Source organism: Lepisma saccharinum, chromosome 3 (genome assembly GCF_977018435.1).
Source record: "Lepisma saccharinum chromosome 3, izLepSacc3.1, whole genome shotgun sequence".
NCBI lineage: Eukaryota > Metazoa > Arthropoda > Insecta > Zygentoma > Lepismatidae > Lepisma > Lepisma saccharinum.
This window is the reverse complement of record NC_139231.1, coordinates 38,697,525-38,717,204: the sequence shown is the minus strand read 5'-3', so window position 1 is coordinate 38,717,204 and position 19,680 is coordinate 38,697,525. Positions and strand designations below refer to the sequence as shown.

The 19,680-nt window shown below is 38.4% G+C and overlaps 1 protein-coding gene across 1 annotated transcript in view; it reads right to left on the bottom strand.

Moving 5' to 3' along the window:
• LOC145985516 (uncharacterized) overlaps positions 1 to 8,246 on the bottom strand; it is a 31,731-nt gene extending 23,485 nt beyond the window's left edge. The window contains exon 1 of the mRNA XM_083119588.1: positions 7,950 to 8,246. Coding sequence (XP_082975714.1) covers positions 7,950 to 8,246 — 297 coding nt within the window. The remainder of the gene's footprint in view (positions 1 to 7,949) is intronic.
• Positions 8,247 to 19,680: the final 11,434 nt, after the last annotated feature.

Here is a 19,680-nt window from a genome sequence, read left to right as displayed (position 1 = left end):
CTAGTGCTGTTGTGCTGCAGACTAGCAAAAGGACAATCATGTTAGATGACTGTTATAGTCATGTTCTCTATCTGTGCTACTCTACACCTATTATTATTATTCAGTACTAGACACATTGCCAACTGCGGTCCAACTGCACAGAGACTTTTTGGATACCCAGTAATTAATTGTGTTAATTTGTAGAAGAAAGTGGAATTTTTCCTTAAAGACATTGAAATTGTCACTTTTGAAGTTCGACTTCCATGACTTGTAGTAAGAACTGACATCTATGTACCCAACTTACTTTGCACACAGCATATGCAGATGATGCTAAAAAGCAGATAGTTAACGCCATGCTGCTGAAATGCTAATTTCATTCATTCTTCAAGGTCTAATCTTTTTCTTTTTTTAATTTCATGTAATGCAAGGGCAAGGGCCAGGTGCATGCATAGAAGTAACATTTCATTTCCATGGTGGCTAAGTGTCAGGTGTATAACCTTATCTAGCACATGGCACGTAGTAACATATGTGGTGTTTCGGGGAAAAGCATACTTTTGCATGTTTGTTTTATTTTATTTATTTATTTATTTATTAGTAGTGGTTGTGTGAATGTGTATTTACTCTAATGTCATTAAGTTTGGGAACATAAATGAGACCAGTTTGTGAAGAAAAGAAAGTGAATCCATTTTTATTTTTTATTTTCTCCCCCTCATGTTGATTGGCGAATAAAAAGGGGTGCACCATGGGGGGAGGTGCGATGTGGTACCCAAGAGCAAGTCCTGGATGCCAAATTACCAAGGGCTCCAGAGGGCCCAACACGTTCGGATCCTTGGAGGACAACTGGGGGGGGGGGGGTATTGGTAGGGGACAGCAGGAACTCTTGAAGATCAAATGTGCCGGGCTGAAAAAGTCAACAAAATAGTGCCATTTGCAGCCTCCAGGGAGCAATTTTGAAAAACTTGAAAATTCAGGATGGTGGCAATATTTTATTTTAGACCATTTAAATGCCCCTTCCAGAGCTGGGCGTGAATGTATTAATAAGTTGCATTCTTAATTGAATATAATCTTCCCCTTGCAAGTGCATACTATGCTGGTAAATAAAAAAAGGCGGTGGGGGAGGTACAGTATTGCTTAAAAGTATGGCCATGACAGTTGAGAATAACATAATTACTGTTTTACAGGGAAGCCCATTTTTATTGGCAACTGATGGTAGTTAGACTCAAATAACATTAAATTGTATCCTGTGGTGGTTTCATAGTTTGGTGAAATTCATTGTTAGGTTTCTGCAGTACTGTTGTCTTTATTGGAGTCAAAATACAAAATGTAACACTGGAGAGGGAATCTTCAATATATGAAATGCTGAATTCAAGAAAAAGGAAATTCAATGAGTTAATTGTGTGACCCGTCCCACACTGTGGACGTCCGGTCTAAGGTGTCATGCTTTGGGTTCCACTACGGGACCTGTGCATGTTCTAGTCTCCTGGGGAAGCATAACAACTTTTCTCTTGAGATTTCAGCCTGTGTATGTGTCCAGTGGCCACCCACCATCGTGAGCAAATTGGGGAGCTACGAATGAGTAGTGTAACCTAACCCACAACAACGACTGGGGTTCATCGTGCTGACCACACGTCACCCCGTAACTGGTTGGATGTTTTCCCACCTCGGGTGATTGAGCGAGTAGGATCAGGTGGGACTGAGACCAGCAGTCAGTAGGTATGCCTGGGCTCCCCAATGGGCTGTTGCACCACAGGTTATTAGTTAATTTTGTATCCTTGTCATGTGGCAATGCATCGGCATTAATAGGGCATTTGAGACATGCATTAATCAAGAAACTACAGCCTTCATTACTTATTCAGGGTTGTTCTTGTAATTTGATTAACTTGGCTGGTCAAAAAGCTACTTCAGAGCTAAAGGAGGTTAATGTTGAACTTGTTGAAGAATCATCAAACACCATGTTTTCCATAGTTAAGGCTCAAATCGAGCATCCTCTTCGTAAATTATATTTGTTGTTTTTCTGTAGCATTCTTCCTGTGTTTACTTCTAGTAATTTATTTCTTCAGCAAGAAGCAACTTCAATACACATTTTGTGTAGGAAACTTCTAGATCCACTGACTAATTTCTTGGTTCGATTTATGAAACTTACAAAAATACTTTTCTTAAAAAAAAAATGGCGTTTCCCCCTGCCCCCCCTGAAAAAAATGTCAAAATGCAAAATTTATGCAAATTTGGCATATATATGGAGGGGGAAGGGAGAAAAACCCCAAAAATTAATTTAAAAAATTGTTGAAATGTTTGAAATTTATATTTTCCCTTGAAAAGAGACGCAAAAGAGAAGTCCCTTTTCCCGCCTTTTCAACTCCATTTTCATGAAGAAAGAAAAAAAGGTGCAAGAAACATTTCTGTTAAATACATGTGTTAGAAACAATATAAAAAAAAACGAAATTATAGCCAAAAATAGAAATAACGTAAAAACTACGACCTTGACACAGCATCTCGATCGAGATGCTTGGGACCGTGAGGGTTACTTTTGGGTATCTCGTTCGAGACGCTTGGGATCCAAAAGGTTAATCGGCATGACAACAGATACCAACATTCGTAAGAACAGGTCTGCCAACCTTGAAACAAAACAATAGCACTCAATTCAAATTCGGCGTCCTATACGGAACACCCTTTATGTGCCAACTGTGATAATAGTTGTGCTCCAATATATTGTACCCCTTCCCCTGTAATCCTGTATTACATCTTTCTCCAGTTTTATAGATTGGCATTTCTGAACATTCTTGTTCAATTTTGTATTCTTGATATATCTTTTACAAAAATGTACTAATTTTCAATACCTTTTACAGGGAAAGAAGAAAGCAGCCAGTGAAAGTTCTCAGTGAATATAAGTCAGCGAGAAACATGAGAGTAAATTGCAGAAGAAACTGGGTTGCAAACACTGAAGAAACCAGATTTATATTTTTTTTAAAAAATGTGAGAGACATGAAAGGCACCAGATTTATTTTCCAAAACTAGTAAATTGCATTGCTGCAGAGGATCTGGGTCTTCACAATGTGCTGATACCAGTTGTTGGTATTTATCGAATATGTATAAGTTAATCGATGTACTGTATACGGAGTATATACATATTTACACACACACCTGAGCAGCAATTGCGTTCCTTTTGCATTTCATGTGAAACGACTTTGAATTTTGAAGTTTCACTATGTATTTTGTGTCAGAGATTAAATTCAGGTTTACAGAAAATAAGTCAAGAATTGGCAGACTTTACATATTTTGACTTTTATCAGGTTGTTGTTAAATACCAGTGTTATTGCTGTCGCACTTACTTCCTGAGGTTTGTTAACGATACCGGACTGATGTGTTCGTTAAGTTATTATTTCTCCTCTCTGCCATACATTTTCATATTGTAATGCCATTAGTGAATAAGTAAATTTTTTGATAAAAGTCTTATATAAATATATATATATTTTTATCTAAGATTTCTGGCACAAATGTTTCAAGATGAAGTACTCTGATTAGGTACTAGGGTTAGTTCATTCTTGTATGTAATGTTTACAATTTACTAGTTAAATTGATAATGTAAGTTTTCCCCTTTTATAAATCATGTTTACTTGTGTAAAAAAGTGAAATATACGAAATTACATAGAATACATTAAATTGCAGGTCACAAATATCTTGACGTGTTTTTTCTTATAGTACACTGCATTTTATTGTCCTGCATTTTTCATCAAATTGCATTGACAGAAATGAACAAGCGGCTGCTATTATGAGCATTAAGAAGCTAATGTCATAAAAATTGACTGTACGGACATGAATTTTTTTGCTAAATTAGTTTATTTGTGCAACCGAGAGAACTCGTGCTTGAATAGCTAAGAATTAATTTCTTGTTATCGTTCCAGAAAAGTTCCAATACATGGCATACATGTCAAAAATGTTATTAAATAAATGTCGAATTAACATGTGTGTCATTCTATTTGAAGTAAAGGTTACGTGAAAAGTAACACAAGACTATATTCTTTCATCTTCCAGTCTACATTATGGTTTTTCTTGTAATTGTAAATTGCATTTCTCCCTGAAATTTATTTGAATATGTTTAAGATGGCCTACAAACTTATAGTGGCAAGTATAGTGAGAGTTCAATTGTTTAATATCTTTGCTTTATTTTTTTAACAAATGATTTGCATGGACAGCACTTTTTGAGAAAAATGTAATGATAATTTCTAAATTTTTATGTGATGACGGCTAATGGAATATGTAAGAAGGAAGTATAATAAGCAGTGAATACCGTACTGTGTATAATAACAGTAAATAAAATCTAGAAATCAATTCATTCTTTTCTTTCTCTTCATTTTCATTGTCAATCCAGAACAGCTGTTCTCCAACTTGCAATACTCTTTGAGCCCTTTTTGTCCAATAAAATGACTGCCAAGCTCAAACAATTTTTTCTCAGCCTGTGACTATGTTCTGGTTATGTTTATGAAAACCAATGTGGATTTAAGAATGTAATTTGAGGAAGTACAGAATGCGGCAACGTAACTTCCTTTTTTGAAATGCACGCCATGAAGCCTGTAGAGGTCGTAGCGGGGTGGGAGTGGTCTCATTCGACAGGCGCTAGTCATAAAGTTTCGTTTGCGTCCCGGTCAGTCGCCATCATGCGTTGGAACAGTGAGGAGCGTGCGTTTGCCGTCGAGCCCTACTTTACAAACGGATGTTCTGTTATCCCAACCTTCCGAAAGCACTTTCATGTAGCCCCGTTGGGCCCTGTCCCGGACCGGAAATCAATTGTTACCTGGGTCACTACGTTCAGACAAACCGCGAGTGCGACAAGACGAAGAACAGGAGACCCTCGGCCCATCCGATCACGTGAGAACATTGAGGCAGTGAGAGCTTCAAACTGGCGATCACCACGGCGTTCTGCGTGCAAACATGCATCTGCCCATGGACTTTCCGATCGTTCAGTGCGGCGCATTCTGCACGATGACCTTCATTACCATCCCTATAAGTTGGTGATTGCGCAGGAACTCTCCGAACGCAACTTCACTTCTCGGAGGGATGCATGTGAGGCATTTCTTGAAAATGTTCCAGAGGACGCGATTGTGTTTTTCAGTGATGAAGCCCATTTTCACCTTAGTGGATATGTCAACAAGCAGAACATGCGCTACTGGGCTGACACCAATCCCCGAGAAGTGCAGCAACAGCCTTTGCATTCACCTAAAGTCACAGTGTGGTGTGCAATTTCCTCCGTTGGGATTGTTGGTCCCTGGTTTTTTGAAGAAAATGAGGTCACAGTGACATTGAATTCAGACCGGTATGTGAACATGTTGGAGGAATGTGTGTTTCCACGACTGGATGAATTGGATTTAGGGGACATTTGGTTCCAACAGGACGGAGCAACGGCCCACACTGCAAGGTCATCGATGGCTGTTTTGCGGGAACACTTCCCGGACCGCCTCATCTCGATCAGGGGCAATTTGGAGTGGCCAGCCTGCTCCCCCGATTTGACCCTTGCGATTTTTTTTTTTTAAAATCCAGCGTTTATGTTACCCGTCCAAGGACCCTCCAAGACCTGATGGCCAATATCCGTCAAGAAATTGCCAACATTCCCGCTGATATGCTGGTTCGGGTCATGAAGAACGCCATAAATCGGCTTCTTCAGTGTATGGACAATGGGGGGGCGTCACCTCCCTGATATGATTTTCAAAACTGTGTAAAACATAACTTTAGATATGTACCTACAGTGTAATAAAAACCATTAAACAATTCTAATTCATCACATGGGTTTTATTGCGTTCTGAAATAAGGAAGTTATGTTGCCACACCCTGTATTAGTAACAGCATACACAATGTATGGTGTTTTTCATAAGAAATCCAACAGAGGCCAGAGAAGAAAGAAAAATGTTATTCCAAATTCATAGCAATTTAACATTGTTAAATTGAAGTGTAATGTGACGGTTAGTGTTAACACATACAATGGCCAATGACCATGCAGGCAGAAGGAGACTGGCTAGCTGTGTTGCCTGATTTTGTGGTGGCCATGGCATTGCTTGAAGCAGCTTCAATAGAAGTGATGTGGATTGGCTGTCACAGTCATGTGACTCTCCACTACCACTCCACTCTCCATCGGCCGTTGTATAGGCTGAGCTGTATACCAGGTGTGTGTGTGTGTTTTTTTACCAACCTTGTAAATCTTTCACTTATCCATGGAAGTGCACCACACATACACTGATTATGCATTAGTTTACACCTGATCCAGCCAGCAAGGCATCTTGACTGTCATGAAGAGGACACAGGTCCAATTCTCAAAGGTTTGGATCTCAAGTGGAAATTTTACCAATCATGTCCCTGCATGAAGAGGCTCTGGGGTTCAAACAGCCTCTAATATAAAGGTACCAGGCAGAAAATAAACCGCCAAAGCATGGTGCTGTTCATATCAGATGCAGATAGACTGAGATTGTCACTTTTGGGTGTTCCCTCCTTCATGGCATGTTGCAATGTGCAGGGCTGAATGAAGACATTAAGTGGTCAACTTTCGATCTTGCCACTGAAGTTAATTTCATCCAATCTTTATTTACCTTTATTATCACAATTAGCCAAATGTAGCAGAAAAGTAATGCTAAATAATAATTTAAAAAAGCAATGTGCTGGTGGTGTACTTTTTGGTGTTAATTTTCCCAATAAAACTTTCATTTAATACTTATGCTTAGCCTTTTATACTCTTTACAGAGTTTGTTAAGTCCAGTTTATGCACAGAAAGGCTAATTGGGATTGGACCTTCAGTTTAAAGTGGAATCCAAACGACTGTGTGCCTCCACCAGGTATCAAACCTGGGGCTCCTACAAATAAGCAAATAATCTAGTGATATCAATTCCACACACAACACTAGCTTTAAGTTATTCACTTGTCATTTATTACATTCGTGTCTCATTTCACTGGCTTACAACTTTATTAAAGTAGTTTGGTATTGAGCAGTTTCAAAATTATTTGTAATTTGTATTTAAAAATAAAAATATTTTTCCTTGAATATTCAAAAAATATTTCACAAAGTTACATTAGTTAGCATTCTGCCATTAAAAAAGAATTATACAGGGATATTTAAACTGAGGATCCTTCATGTGGTGGTCGCGTATCATGTTGACTAGACCACAGCATCTTGTTCAACTGCTTATATTCTCGTACCCATTTATAGTTGTGTTGAAGCCATATTGCAATAAAAGTATTTCAGACAATAGTCATTTGCATAATTGCAATTAAATTTGTGTTTTTTTGAAACTAGGAAACATGTTTTCTTGTTAACTCTACATATTGAAAATGGGAAAATGTAAGAATTCATTCACAGACATGATAACCCATGTCTGTCTGTGATTCAACAATCTACCTACAGAAGACTTGTGAATTGAGCATGTGCAGATCTACAGTTGGCAACCCTCTGTCAAACCACAATTCCCACAGTCAATATGAAGGTTCTCTCAGCAGTATGACCTCATTCTAGTTTATTTGCAATGGCATGCTGAGGAATTTGAAAAGGAGGGATATGAACATAAACGGCTGTTGTGGTTTCTTTTCTTTTTAACAATCAACCTTATATTTTACCTATAGCAGGGGTGCAGGGGGTTACGATTTTCACCAATATATATATATATATATATATATATATATATATATATATATATATATATATATATATATATATATATATATATATATATATATATATATATATATATATATATATATATATATATATATATAAATGTCATCTTATTGCCTCCTGTAGAAATTCATTTAGTAGTGTAAAGCTGGATGGGAAAACACATCCCAAGTAACATCAAGTAATTAGATTGACCAAAAGAAAAATCTTTTCGTATTTTGTCTCTTATACAGGGTGTTTCGCTTGCTCTTGGTCCCTGATTTTTGCTCATAAAAATCAACTATTGGTCATAATGTAATGAAATTTGGTATGGACATACCTTGGTGTATGAGAAGCATGGTGGCATCACAGCAAGTGTGGGGAAGTGGTCAGCATTACCATCAATGCAGGACTGCACACACCCCTCCATGTTACAGAAGGTAGCCACGAACACATCAGGAGTCACAGCGTCAATTGCTTTTTTGGCAGTTTGTTGACATGTGCCTGTGGAAACTCCCATTTCCTGCAACAGTCTATGCAATGACTTCTTTGGTGAGGCCAGCTTTTTCACTTCCTGCACAGTTGCTTCTGGCAATTTTGGATGTCCTCCTTCATGCACATCGAACAATATTACCATTGTTTACAGTTTCTTTACCAAATATTGAATGGAAGACTTTGCAAGTGTCACAACAGCAGGGCCAAGAACTCAGACTGAAAGCACACATCTGTATGATAGGCATTTAACCGCAGAATCGCCCAGATGCACTCACATGCTCACACAAAGAGAGAGTGTGGCACCATCTACAACGACGTAACCGTTCTTCTCATTCACCAACATTTGTCCGTAGCAAATTTCATTACATTATGACCAATAGTTTGATTTTTATAAGTGAAAATCAGGGTCCAAGAGTGAGTGAAACACCTATATATGTTGACAATACATTAATTTAAGTAAATCCCCAAAAGGAAAGAAAGAAAAAAAAGTGTTCTACAAAATATTCGGATCTGCAATCTTTGTGCAGCGGTACCAGTTCTTTACCACTTCACTTTCTCAGTCGAATAAACTAAGTTGAAAATGTCTTACATGTGATCAGCAAACTTGGTTATCCTACCTGCTGTTTCTCACTAGTTTATTTTACAAACTGGAAGACTTTGAGTTCTGCAACCCAGAACTAGACTTCTGTGGTAATGTATTGTCACCCGTTTATCCAATGTGGTGTATCTCATCTATTGTAAATATAAAGTGTCATTGTTACATGTTAAAAACAATTACTCATTCCATAATTAGTTCCATACTTATGTACAGCTACTGTGTATTTACATTCTGGACATATAGTACATCAAATGACAATGCAAATATACTTTTGTTTTTCTTAATAATCCAATAGAACTTACTGTTTGTACAGCTCTATTACTTCTTTATTATTATTATTATTTCATTTCACCCATATCTGAAGTAGGTCTGGGCATACGAGGGTTGCTGGAAAAGTTTCTGCAAACTACCACCAACAGTGGAGCTAGTGTTCCTCTATTATAAAAATCGGAAGAATAGATCTTCTTTATGTTTAAATTATCTTTGATTGTTTGTTTAGGCCTATTCGTTTATTTTTCACACCAGATTGAAGAAGTTGTTTTGTATGAGAAATGGAAATTTCTCGTGAACACTTTCGGGCAATGATTTTTTATGATCTCAAATGTAATTTAACACCAAAACAATGGATCGAGCGACTTCATTTGGTTTTTGGGAATGAAGCACCATCCAATAGGACTGTGTACAATTGGTTTTCCAAATTCCAGTGTGGTCGCACATTTCTCAGTGATGAATTTCGTGAAGGTCGTCCATCCACGTCTGTTGCTGCCAGTAATGTTGATGCTGTGCGTGAAATGATTGAGAGAGATTGGCATGTGGCATACCGTGAGATTCAGGCATCCTTGAACATTGACATGAAAGCAATACATACGATTTTGCATGATCATCTGAATGTACAGAAACTTTCAAGCCGTTGGATCCCACACAACTTGACCGAAGCTCAAAAACAGGCTCGTGTAAATTTGTGTAAAATGCTCAAAAAATTCAACAGAGGCAAGTTGGTTATACTACATTGTTACAGGGGATGAAACTTGGATCTATTCATAAGAACCCGAAACTAAACAGCAATCCACTGTTTGAGTGTTTCAAAGTGAGCTGAAACCAACAAAAGTTGTTCATTCGAGGAGTGCTGCCAAGCAAATGATTGCTTGTTTCTTCGTTTATACCGGACGTGTGGCAACAATAGCTTTAGAAGATCGAAGGACTGTAATTGCTTAGTGGTATACAACAATTTGTTTGCCAGAGGTCATCAATGAATTGCGTAAAATAAACCCAAATCGTCGCATTATTCTTCACCACAACAACGCGAGTTCCCACTCAGCACACCAAGCTGTTGATTTTTGTGTCCAGTAAAAATTTCGAATTAATAACTCATTGTCCGTACTCACCTGATTTATCACCCAATGACTTCTTTTTGTTCCCGCACATGAAAAATAAGATGCGTGGTGAGCGATTTGTGTCGCCTGAAGCAGCTGTTGACGCATTTCGAACAGCTGTTTCTGAGGAATCAACTTCATAGTGGAAAAAATGCTTTCAAAATTGGTTTGAGCATATGCAAAAGTGTATCGATCTTAAGGGTGAATACTTTGAAAAAGAATAAAGCCATTCCCAGAATTTCACATGTCTTTTTTCATATTGATTGCAGAAACATTTTCAGCAGCCCTCGTATCACAGGCTACCTCTTGAGTGACGGAATGAGAGACTGTAAGGTTGAAACCGGCAGATAGGGTATGAACTTGAGCAAATAATGCGCATAGGGCATTATTTGTTTTTGTTGTTCAATTCAGATTGTTTGTTAAAATTCTTCAGATTGAATTCAAAACTTGGTTTCATGACTTCCTACCAGGGTTGGCATGTTTAAAACAAATGTGTTTTAAACAACTTATTTTAGACGATTAAAACACATGGCTTTGTTTTTTTCACAAATGGTTAAAGCATTTAAACATATTTTTTTAGACTTGTTTAAAACACATTTTGATATTTGATGTTTGATAGTTTGTTGTCATTTGCGTGTTTTGTAACTATGCCTTTTCATTTAATGCGTGTTATTCTGTTTACTGTGTATAGAAATCTGTTCAGTGGCTGAAAATGTATATTGAATTAACAAAGAAACATATCGTGATGAATACCTGTGGGTCACGTTTAAAACACCTGCCTGTTTATTTTGACAGGCGTTTAAAATATTTTTGAAATGGAATACTACATGGATGAAACCATTTTGTTCCTCGCCTAACACACTGCAAAATGTGCACATTGTTGTTAATGTCAATATTTAGTTGCATTGACAATAAAATGTTGTTGTTTTTTTTTAAAAAAAAGAAAGAACTAGCTACCACGTGGACTCAGTGGGGCCTGGCAACTGTGGATTACTTAAAGCCTTTCTCGAACAGCCTACATGCGAGATTTTAAGACTAACATAAATGTGTATTTTAAGAACTTAGTCAAGCCTTTACTTTATAATTGGAACACAGTCCATCCTTGGATGATTAATAGAACCCTTATTAATCATTATTCTTAGAAAATTCTTGGCATTATGTTTTAAACGTTTTATTTGTTTAAAACAGGTTTTTTTCCATTCTTGTTTAAAACATGTTTAAAAAACTGTTTGTTTTGTTTCTTTTTTAAAAAAACAACAAATTTTGCCAACCCTGCTTCTTACGTGTGTGTGTGTATATAATGTTGTTTTTTTCTGACTAAATACATATCGCACCCCTTCAGAGCCATAGCTAAAGATTTCAACACCTGGTGCAAGATTACATTTGGTTTCCCATCCCTCCTGTTATTCGCCTAGTTTGCACTTCTATTCAATATTCATGTACAAAGAGTAACTGTCGACCTATGGAGGTATCCATAGCAAAAAATATACCAGTTTCGTCTCAAGGACTGCTCTACAACATAACTCTTTCATAACCACGAAGCTGCTGGACAATCTCTGTACCAGCATGTGTGAAAATAAATTTCTTAAAAACACGTAGGATGCAAGAGGAAAATTAATGAAAATAGTCGTGGGCAATTTACCGAACAGTACCTTGCGCATGGGTCATTCCACACAATTGCAACCAATTTTGAATGCATTTGAAGCTTCACCATTTTTTTGAAATATTAATTTTTAACCCCTTATTTCTATATCCTTTGTGTGTTCCAAACTGAAGTTGAATTTCTTTTTCAGGCTTGCATGTGCATCTGCCGGCAAATTTCAATTAGCCACATGCCGTAATTTTAACATTTTACATCCCATCCTCCTTTATCTTCATTTCTCTTCTTCTCCTTCTCTGGTGGCAGGGAGAGAAAGAAGGAAAGTGTCTTTCTCGTCCTTTCTCTGTGTGTGGGAGAGAGAGTACCCCCCCCCTCTCCCCCCCCCCCCTCCTTTGCTCTCTGTCTAGCCCCGCGACAGGTTAAGTTTGCAGCAGGTTGTATGTATTAATCCACGTAAGAACGGCGCTCAGCCGAGCTGTTCATGTCACAGACAGTGAGAAAATCGACAGTATTGCAGCGGAACTATATTCTGCGTGCACGTTTGGGTCTATATATGCGAAAAGTTGCTGCAAACTTAACCTGTTGCGGGGCGTAAAGATGAAGGCTGCTCTTTTTTCTAAGCAGAGAGAAGTGGAAGGAACTCTTTCTCTCTCGCCTTTTCTTTCTTCTGCGAGGGAAACGAAAGAAAAAGGAGAAGAAGAAAAAGAAGGATAATAATGTCCTCCCTCTATTTTGAGGGTTATTCAAGACTCATTCGTTCTGTTATTTTATCACACGTTTAAGAGGCTCGAGAAGTCTACTTTATGCTCATGATAGGCTAATCGGAACTCGACCTACAGTTTAAATTTGGATCAGAACGCGTCTAAAAGATGCGTTAAAAGGGAATCGAACCTGAGACCACTGCAGAGAATGCGTTTTGATTTCTTTGTAGCTTAAATCTTTTTACTTCTCATATCTGATCTTTAGTTTAGCGTGACAATGGGATAACAGAAGCGCAGCAATGGTTTGGTGAAGTGGGCGAGCGCCCGGGGCCTCGCGTCCCATGGGCTTATTATTACGGGTATCTTTTTAAATTTAATAAATATAAGTGAGAGAGATAAGTGGAAAGGGCTAATTTTTGTGGCCGATAAAACTACAACATTTTAACCGGTTATAAATTTTAGGGAAACATTACACTTTGAATACGTCAACTACTTAGAATACAACAACATCCAAACGTTCGCTTACAAAGGTTGATAAGCATAAACACAATTTTTGACTTCTCATAATTTAGCGGTTCGAGAACATCGAGAAACATTATACAGAGCAGAAACAACAGAAAATTAAGGAAACTTCACGTATTTGGTGAAACACGAGGATGTTCACAGATACGAATTCTAGGTCCAGAATTGTGGAATCTAAACTTGGAACCATCTCTAGAAAAATTAGGAAATATTTCGGGATTAAAGCACAAATAGACTATGTAGACGACGTAATAATTGTAATATAAGAGGTAATTCAAGAACAGAGTGTAAAAAGGAAGTCCAGCATTACGATAAACTCTTTCGAGGACTTGTGTGATACGGTGAAATTGATGATTTCCACCCAGGAGACCCACTTTATAATCCTAAAGGCAGGACCGGATTTACCTCTTTGCCGCTCCTAGGCCAAACAAGCTCTGCCACCCCCCATCATACCGTTTATCAAGTATGAAAAAAAAAATAATCATATTCTGTATTACTATTTTTACTATTAACGGCATGCAGTATTAATTAAATGATAGTTGCATACAAAAAATGTAATAAAGCGATATGACATAAGTTATATAAATTACATTTTAACATTTACCTTGTTTTTCAGAGAAGACTTTTATTTTTACTTAATTTAAGTGATAGGACGGAACACACACTGGGCTCATCAACGGCACTTTGCTAACTTTTTTCCTGATTACATTTCTGTATAAAACGAACTGATTTTCGGAACCTTCTTCAGAAATGATTCCTGCTTTTCATCTTTCTCCGCTTTTCTCTTTTTGCATTGTGACCCACTGAGTCTTACTCTTTGATCACTCATAATGAGCGTAATGACGTTTTAAACTTACCCCAACAAACGCACGTCGGACACTGACACACGCGAGACGCGGCACACCACCTACTTCTTGAATAATTTTCTCCAGCAACTACAATAGTACAATGCGAAACCCCTTTAATAATGCTTGCGCCGACAGTTTAATTCTCAACAATTCAACGCGAATCACATGCTTTTGTTATGCGGCCAATGCCGGCAGTAACAAGAAACGGCGTTCCTGGAACGCAGCCAAGCCGGTGTTGTCTTTCAAAAGCAAGCGGCAGGCTCCACGTTCTTGCCGCAATCGCCGACGCGGCTCAGCTCAATACTGTACATTCGAAGCTTCAACGTCGGTAATTAAAACAACAAATTAGTAAACTAGTTCCGAGCTCCGCTAGCGTATCTCTCTTAAGAAATATTCTTCGTTAACTTATATTTATACATCGTGTGTCCGGAGAAAAGAAAAGGCAATCCGAGAATTAGGTATTCCTTATAAATTTAAAACAAAGAAAAAGTGCCGCTCTTGGCCCGGGCCTATGAGGCCTATTTGGAAATTCGGGCCTGCCTAAAGGGTAAGCTGAATGCTAATAAACACCCACAGATGAAACTCAGAGAAAAGTTTTAGAAGAGTAAAGGAAGCTAAATATCTAGGTGTGAAATTACGAGAAAAGCAACCTTCACATGGATTATGTAACTTCAAAAGCTGAGTCTGTAATAAATAAATTGGTAGCGATAGGTTCGATCACATTCGGACTCCCTATGTCGCTTATAAACCCATACATATTCATAATCTAGAACGCGATTGTTTCTTTCGACGGACCAATCTGAGTAGACTACCTAAAATAACCATCTATTTCACTCTGGACCCCTTACAAAAGCTACTCCGTAGAGCATAGTTGTCTGCGGCTAAAAGAACCATATATTGTTCATATAAAACAGTGCAATTGTAGGTTCGGTTCGGTACCCGACTCTGAAATTCGCCCCCCAACAGTAATTTATGGATCCGCCACTGGTGTCCGAAAATAGTGTTTACACTCTTTGAACGTTAATAATGGGAACACTAATAACAGAAAGTATGAACTGTTTTGCGTGTCACATATCGACAAATCAACAAATATCGGATATGGTTTCCACAGGAAGGGAAGCACAGGTTGTGTCAATCGCATGTTTCATGTCATCCAGTGACAATGGCTTTGTGGGGTACACATCGTTCTTCAGTTTCCCAAAGGTAGAGATCTAACGGTGTTAAATTGGGAGATCAGGGTGGTTATTTCACACTTCTTACATTGCTGAAAAGAAAAATTGCTCACCTCTGCCACGTTGGGTACACTAATGCCTACCACCTGGTGAGCTGTGATGGAACTAAAAACAACAGAATGCCTACACAAGCTCACATACACACACAATGTAGATATTGCAGATTCAAATACAAAAAATGCAGTCAAGTTATCTTTAATAGTTTCTCTGTTATTAACAATCAAAGAGTGTAAACACTACTTGTGGATACTGTATAATGGATATGCTGTAGCCAGATCCTTGTTAAGATGAGTACATTTTGTTGTAAGTACATTTTTTGCTCAGTTGGCTAATATGGACTGGACCAACAGTTTTAAGCACAGTCCGAAGCACTGTGCTTTTTTCCCACGGGATCAAACCCGGGGCCTTTGATTACAAGGCGATAACGTTACCACTACTCCAAGGGCCACATTGTGATTTTGTGTAATGTTTTGACAACTTATACCCATACAAGACATCTTTGTATTACAGAGTTGAGACCTAATACATGTAATCAAATGGAAATAAATTTTATTTCGCAATAAAATAAGGTACTTGAAGCCAATATGGCCTATTTGTTGTTCCCAAGTTATTACATGGTTAATTCAACAAATGACGTTAGTATGTCTTTTAGACTGTCTGAATGACGTCATTGAAGCTGTTGGCTGTACCTATAGCACCGTAACTTGAAGACAAAGAAGCGAAATAGCTGAACCTCGTGATTGTGTTCTGCGTGATCCAATATTGCACAGTCAAGTTATTACTTACTAAATTTTCTAAGCGATAGGTGGTTATGTCTCTAGTGCATATTATGATAGCTCATAATTTGTACTTTACAACAATGTACTTAGTTTAGACTTTAATCTAAAGTACTGTCTATAACGAAGGAAGAAAGAACACTATGTGAGGTGAGGTAGACTCAACATGGTATACATGGGAATATATCGCGAAAAACATGCTCAAATTTGACATTTGTTACTCTTATGTTCAGGTAGAGTGTGTGGAACTCACTAAGGATGATAAACGACCTTTCATTTGCCAAGATTGTTATGTGTAATCCCTGGTCTTCTGGTAACAAATTGTGACATGTCACTACCTTGTTTATTGGTTTGTAAACAATGTTATTTCTTTGTGCAAATATCATGTGTCATTATGTAAATAAAATGAGTGTATCAATATACTTATCTATCTACAAAACAACATAGTTGTACTTTCTTTATAATTTCTGTTGCATATTTTGATGTGAAAGAACATGGCCTAAATGTAACTTTTTAATAAAATCTTTCCTGCACCCATGTTATTGTTTGGAATTAGCTCCAATTTTCAAACGTCCACAAATGTTCCCTCTTTTGAATCTTGCCACTAGTTTTATCTTTCTGACTTTGTACACCACTAAAAAAACATCGCAAAACTTAGGTAGGCCATATGTAGGTTCGGGTACCTTATGAGTAACATTTTGCTACGTGGTAAATATAATGAATGAAATGCTGGCACGTTACATGATATACGAGGAATGTCCCATAGGTTCTGAGTCTTACCCCATAAAACGAAATGCGTGGGCTATTTTTTGACAATTTCCTTGCCAGCGCTCCTGGAATACTCTGATCCCGATCTCGTAGAAGCTTTTTTAAAGGCTGTTAAAAGAATTATTCAGTGTACAACCTGCCCTGCCCTTAATGCTTTAAGCAAAGTTGAAAATTGTTCACACAAACCCCCTGTAGAGCTTCATGTAAGGTACGGAAACGTCTGGAACAAAAAATTAGCATCCGCCTGGAAAATCTGTGCCCTGGGGGAAATATACATCCTCAACGTCATTTCAACGTCCTTTAGATTCGAGTAATTTCCGCCTAGGAGCGTCTGCTGCAATTGGTTTCATCGGAAAAGAGGGAAAAACCGCGCTTCGTGAGTTGACCGTCGTCCAGGCAATTCTCCGTATCGCAGAACTCCGACCGCAAGGGGGCAGGAAATTCGCAGATGACGAAAAGAACATGGTTGCCCGATTCATGTGAAGAATGCTTTTTCCCCTCGTGGCTGAATCGTTACTCCAGCTTCGTCCAGCCGCAGTCTTTTCCCCCCTTTTCTTTCTTTTTGCGCCATGAAGCAATTAGTCCCTGAGCAAACTCCCTCGCGGAAGGATCTCGTGCATATTGATAGTGAATTACATGCTTGGAGCTTCACCGTCGCAATGAAAACAGACGTGAGCAGATTCTTAGTCTCTTTGGCCAAAGAGGTCGTCGAGCTGTCAACAGCGATGGCCTTTTTCAAACTCTAGCTCAAACGAAACCCGCAAAGTTTACTCTTTTTCTACAATATAAAAAGTCAATGTCGGGGCCATATAAGCTCTTATGTAAAGAACACAAGGATACTGTCCATTTCCTTTATTACGTTTTTATCTGATAGCAGAAAATTATTCCAAAAGAAATCCCTATGCTCGGGGGATTTGTCACACACTCTCCTTCCTTTAATTACGGTTGTTGTTCATGTCTCAAGATACGACGTACCATCATCCTAAATCTACTATGTTCATTTTTAACCGTCGAGGTATCTTAGAAAGATTTCAGAGCAAAGCGACACACGTCGGTTGAAAAACTTACCTCCAATAATCAATGCAACCTTTCGAACCGAAGAGACGCGACAAGCTGCACATGTCGCCTCTATTTGTGCATCCAAGGTGAATGTTTTGCTTCAAAGAGAATTCACGCCGAAGCGACAGGCGACACGTGTCGCTTGAGGATTTCACCAATCGAACGCAGGCTTGTGCGACCTGTGATATTGCTACGGTGTGAAACGTTGCTTCTGATTGGCTCGTTCCCAAGCGGCATGTGCCACGTGTCGTTTTGGTCCCAAATTTTTGGTACAATTTTGTATTAGGGGGCATTCATACCAAAGCTACAAGAAAGTTTCACACCGAAGCTACAACGGACACGGGAGTTTCACAACGAAGCGGCACGAGGTCCTCCATACATAAGCAAGCATTCACTTGCAAGCAGTAATTTTTCGAACCGAAGCGACACGACAAGCTGCACTTATCGCTTGTCGCTCGGACTGGGCAGTTTTTTCTCAATGACATGCATTGTGTCGCTTCGGCCTCTTGTTTATGCTTGCGTATAGACTGAAGGGCCTGTGTCGCTGTTAGCTATTCACTTCAGTGTGAACCCCGCTGTCGCTTGTCGCTTCGGTCTGAAATCTCCATAACGTGTACATTCATTTCAGTTCAATCCAAATGCACTCGAATATGAAAAAGCTTTCGATGTGTTCCTCTCATATGACAGATGCAAACAGCGCTTTATGTCAATTATCAAGCTAGATAATAGCCACCAAAATTACATCAATACTGTTCTTATTCTCTGTTCCTATTGGTTGTTCGAATGACAGCTGTGCATGAATCTTGCTCAAAGGAATACAATACATGTTATAAAGCTACCCCACGCAACGGTGCTGCTATATTGAAATTGTGGAACCTTCTGTACAGCTACAAATATGTTCAGGGGCAAAATTACATCAGAGCTAACACACAGGAAAGAAACTGTTTCTCAGAAATCAAGGTTTGCATTTACTTTTTTATTGAAGAATAGTTTCCCGTGTATTTCAAAAACACATTTTAGCATTTCTGGTTTGACATTACGAGTATTTTCTTCAACCCTTCTCCATTTCGTACATGTGCTTTATGCAGTTGTTTTATGCAGTAAAACTTCTCCTAACGGACACCACTAAATTACGGACATTTTTAAATTTCCCGGCAGAAAGAAATACATGGGCTTTAATGGCAATATTACTTCTCAATAACGGACATTCTTAATAACGAACGCGGACACTGAAAACTACTTTCCCAACGCAAATAATACTTCTTAATAACGGACAGCCTGAAAGAAAATGGTCGCAATTCCTCGAATTCACACAACAATGGCCAGTATTTCGAACTAGCGCACATTGTTTCATGTTACACCGAACGTATTTCTTTTTAAAAGTGCAGACAGTAGACAGTATTCTTTGTGGTTATCTTGAGAAGTGGATTACACTACGTGTAGGCTACTGTATTTTCTTTTTTGAAATGTGTAATGTATGAAGGGATACTTTAGTAAGTTTAAATTCCCCGTACAGTATTTTGTTCCTTGAATGTAGGAAAAAAACATTATGTTCGTAAAGTACGTACTGTAATATGCTTATGCTATTGTGCAACATCCTACACTTTTTTCTGAATAGCGGACACTTCTTAATAATGGACATTTATTTTTCCCCCAGGCATGTCCGTTATTGAGAAGTTTTACTGTAACGAAATGCATTGTAAGTCTCCCACTCTTTCTTCTCTTTGTGCCCCTTGAGTAAAACTATCCGCCCCTTGTCCTTAAATACTTAAATAAATATGAAAACTGCCAAACCTCCAGAAGGATGCTGGGAGTTATATCTCTCGTCCCCGTTAACCGATCGCGCTGAGTGATGCACTCAGGATCTAGCCACCAAAGTTCTGGATTCGAGTCACGGCCTGCACAAGGATGTCCCTTTGCGAGTCTCTCCTTCTCAATTTAATCTAAATCATTCATTCTCATTGTCACAATTAATCAAGAGTATTATTGCCTGACGAAATGCTGAATCCTGTGCTTTATGCAACCCAGAAAGTATAAGAGCTTTTCAGGTTGTAGGAGTTTCAGGATACTACGTCTCGTGTAATGACGTCAGGTAGACT